General features: G+C 36.9%; 1 protein-coding gene across 4 annotated transcripts in view; it reads left to right on the top strand.

Annotated features, from left to right (window-relative positions):
- Positions 1–3,590, top strand: part of Btbd10 (BTB domain containing 10) — a 54,675-nt gene that overhangs the window by 38,076 nt on the left and 13,009 nt on the right. For all 4 annotated transcript variants that reach the window (XM_013347702.2, XM_005351022.2, XM_005351021.2 and 1 more), the window contains 2 exons: positions 72–357; positions 3,136–3,238. In XM_013347702.2, coding sequence (XP_013203156.1) covers positions 72–357; positions 3,136–3,238 — 389 coding nt within the window. The remainder of the gene's footprint in view (positions 1–71; positions 358–3,135; positions 3,239–3,590) is intronic.

The following is a 3,590-nucleotide window of genomic DNA, read 5'->3' as shown; positions in this document are numbered from 1 at the left end:
CTGAGCCATCTCTCCAGCCTTCTTGAATCTTTTTAAAGAAAATTTGTATGACCTTAACATTTTTGTTTCAGAACGAGAAAAAGATCATAGTTCATCTCGTCCAAGCAGTCCTCGTCCTCAAAGAGCGTCCCCGAATGGCTCCATGAGCAGTGCTGGGAGCAGCAGCAGAAACAGCAGTCAGTCGAGCTCAGATGGTAGCTGTAAGACATCCGGGGAGATGGTGTTTGTGTATGAGAACGCGAAAGAAGGTGCGCGGAGCGTGAGGACATCTGAACGAGTGACACTGATAGTAGACAACACCAGATTTGTCGTGGACCCGGCCATTTTCACTGCACAGCCAAACACGATGCTGGGCAGGTTTGTTTCATTGCTGTTCATTCTATCACTAATTCTAAAGCACTTCTCATATAATCCTTTTGTGGTTATTATAAAGTTTTTCAGTAAACTTTCTGCTATGTAGAAGGATAGAGCATCACTATTTTATAGATGAAAGAGCTGTATTCTGGAAGTTAAATTATTTGTCTAAGTTATTTCAAATAGAATGTAGGTAGAGCAAAGCTTGAACTTGGTTTTATTCCTAATGATCTTTTGTAGTACCAGTAGCAAATATACTTGTTATTAAAGTGAGAACATTAAAGGATCTCCACAAATTGATGTGATAGAGTCTAACTAGATGAATTTTGGTTAGATTAGCATTGATATGTTTCCAAAATAAGTTCCTAAAACCTGTTACTAGATATAGAAAGATACCCATCAGCTTTGTTTAAAGGAAAACAGTTTGATTAGCTGTGAAGTAAATTTGAATTGTCAGTTTGTTGTAGATACTTAAGACAGGGTGGATGTATGTCTTTGAAAATAGATAGGGTGTAATTGAGTAGAGGTACAGGTCTCCAGTGTGGGAACCACCATGTCAGGAGTTGAGACTGTGGAGTCGGTTTGTCTACATACCTAAAATAAGGGTCAGATACTTCAGTGTGAGAGCACTATTTTTGTCTATAACTAAAATGGAGGACAGAAATGAAATAGACATTTACATGAGGCAGAAACTTGAAGCTTTTCTTTTTTCTGTGATGGCTGTAGGGCTCTAGAGAGGAGAGATCTAGAAGGAAAGAGAGCACAGAATAAACACCGGTCTTGAGATATTGCACACAGTTTGAGTAACTAAATTTCTCTAAATGACCTTGGACTTGAATGTGCATTTTCACGAATCTGTAGCTTTAGTATCATTAGTAGATGATAGCGAAGCTGTTGGGATAATGTCTTGACATTATTCTACTTTATTTTTTACATAAAATTGAAACAATAAAGTAAGTATTTGATCTGCTTTAGCTGTTTTAAAGATTTGGGGGGGGGTGTTCACATTAATCTGAAAAGAATAGCATTCCTTTTTGTAAAAAGTTCAAGCATTTGACGGGAAATTGCATGACATTTGATTCTTGAGAATTTTCAGTCAGTGGAAGTTTCTGTTCAGGCAGTTGACTAAAGCATATGTTTGGGGATGAAAATTAATATTCATAGGAACTGGAAAACACTTGGCATTCTTTTTGGAAATGTTAAAATAAAACATCTTTGTTTTTCATGGATTTCTGTATTAAGACAAAAGAATAAACCATTTAAATTAAATCGCTGGGTAAAATGCTTGAAATAATACTGTTTACTCTAGAAATAGTGGTATCGTTAAATTCAAAGGCTCAACTATTTTTAATTAATGATTTAAATTTTTTTCTTTCTCAGTACTGTTTGAAGTGTTTCATTGCAAAATAATGTTTTAAAAGCAACTGCTCTTTTTCTCAGTAGTTGCTAGGAAAGATCCAACAATAGTATTTTGGAAAACAAAATTCTAGTTTTTTACTTACGTTAAAATAAAGGCTAAGAGCTTTTTACTCATTTAATTATACTTTTCTGGGTTTTCTTTTCCCCTTTCGCTTTTTTGAGACAGGGTTTCTCTGTGTAACCCTAGCTGACCTGGAAAACTCAATATAGACCAGGCTAGCCTTGAACTCAGAGATTCACCTGTCTGCGTCTCAAGTGCTGGGACTAAAGGCATGTCCTGCCATGCCCAGCCAATTAATTGAACTTTTTATTCTTCATCTTCTGTTCTCGGTTGGTTTGTTTGTTTGTTTGTTTTGAGATAGGGTCTTACTGTGTAGCTCTGGCTGATCTGGAACTCACTGTATAGATGAGAGTTGCCCTTTGAATTCAGAGAGATCAGAGTGCTCGGATTAAAGGCATGTGCCAGCTTGCCCGGCTCATTCTTTGTTCTTACCTTGGCACTTAATTGCTTATTTTTAAATTCAAGGCTGCAAGTCTAAGAATTTTGAGTAGAACTCCTTACATTTGGAATTTGAGAAATAGCCCAAACTTTCATCTATCATCCTATTTCTTTCCAGTTTAACTTGCTGTATGTTCTGTTAATATCCACAGCTTTATGATGAGCAGTTATTTTCATCATAAATCCCCCAGAATAGAAATCATCCTTTCTCAGTCTGGTGGTGGTGGTGCACGCCTTTAATCCCAGCACTCGGGAGGCAGAGGCAGGTGGATCTCAGAGATCGAGGCCAGCCTGGGCTACAAGAGCTAGTTCTGGGACAGGTTCCAAAGCTACAGAGAAATCCTGTGTAAAAAACCCAAAAAGAGAAAGAAACCATCGTTTTTCTAGAATGATTGTCTTTCTTATTTTTATTACTATCTGGCGGGGGTGGGGGTGGGGCAATGATCAGGTTCTTGCTGTAGAGTTTCAGGGTGGCCTAGAATTCCATGTGTAGCGACAGTGTTCCTGCCTCAGCCTTCTAATGAGGTTGCAGGTGTTTGCAAGTGTGAGCTGCTGTACCTACATAAGAGGATAGTATTTTGTGTGTGTGCTGGAGATAGAACCCAAGTCCTTATGCATGTAAGGCAGGTGCCCTACCACTTGGCGACATCTTTAGCTGTTGATTTTATCATTTTTAAAGGTAATCTATACTACTATTCCTATAAGAGACCTTTATGCTCTTTTTATAACATTTGCCAAAGTAAATTTCTTATTATTAAGACAATTATATAACATGTTTAAATATTTTATTTTTATATATGTGAAACTGATTTTCCCTTTTTAAGTATCCTACTAATGTGCATCTTAATTACTTAATATTATAGAATGTTTGGATCCGGCCGAGAACATAATTTCACACGTCCCAATGAGAAGGGAGAGTATGAGGTGGCAGAAGGAATTGGTTCTACTGTGTTTCGAGCTATTTTGGTGAGTGTGTATTTCCTGTATGTGTTAATAACTTGGGCATAAGATCCATCCTCAGTAAGTATTTAGCTCTTTTCTTGCAGATAGATAGGTTATTATTTTCCTTTACATGTACTTTAATTCATATTTGTGTTAGTACATAAGGATAAAATAATGTAGGCAAGTGAATTTATGGCCTTGGGAAGATAAGACATGAGTCTGAGCCCTTTGTGCAGTCCTTTTCAGGTGTCAAGTTATAGTGTTTCTGAAGTTGTATTATTTCTCTTAATTCTCTTACTTTAGTAAGTCAGTTATGATTTCTTGAACCATAATTTATTGCCCCAAACTAGCACTATGGAAATTTACAAACATCTAA

Source organism: Microtus ochrogaster, chromosome 8 (genome assembly GCF_000317375.1).
Source record: "Microtus ochrogaster isolate Prairie Vole_2 chromosome 8, MicOch1.0, whole genome shotgun sequence".
Classification (NCBI taxonomy): domain Eukaryota; kingdom Metazoa; phylum Chordata; class Mammalia; order Rodentia; family Cricetidae; genus Microtus; species Microtus ochrogaster.
The sequence above is the reverse complement of the archived record's forward strand: the minus strand, read 5'-3'. Positions and strand labels throughout refer to the sequence as shown.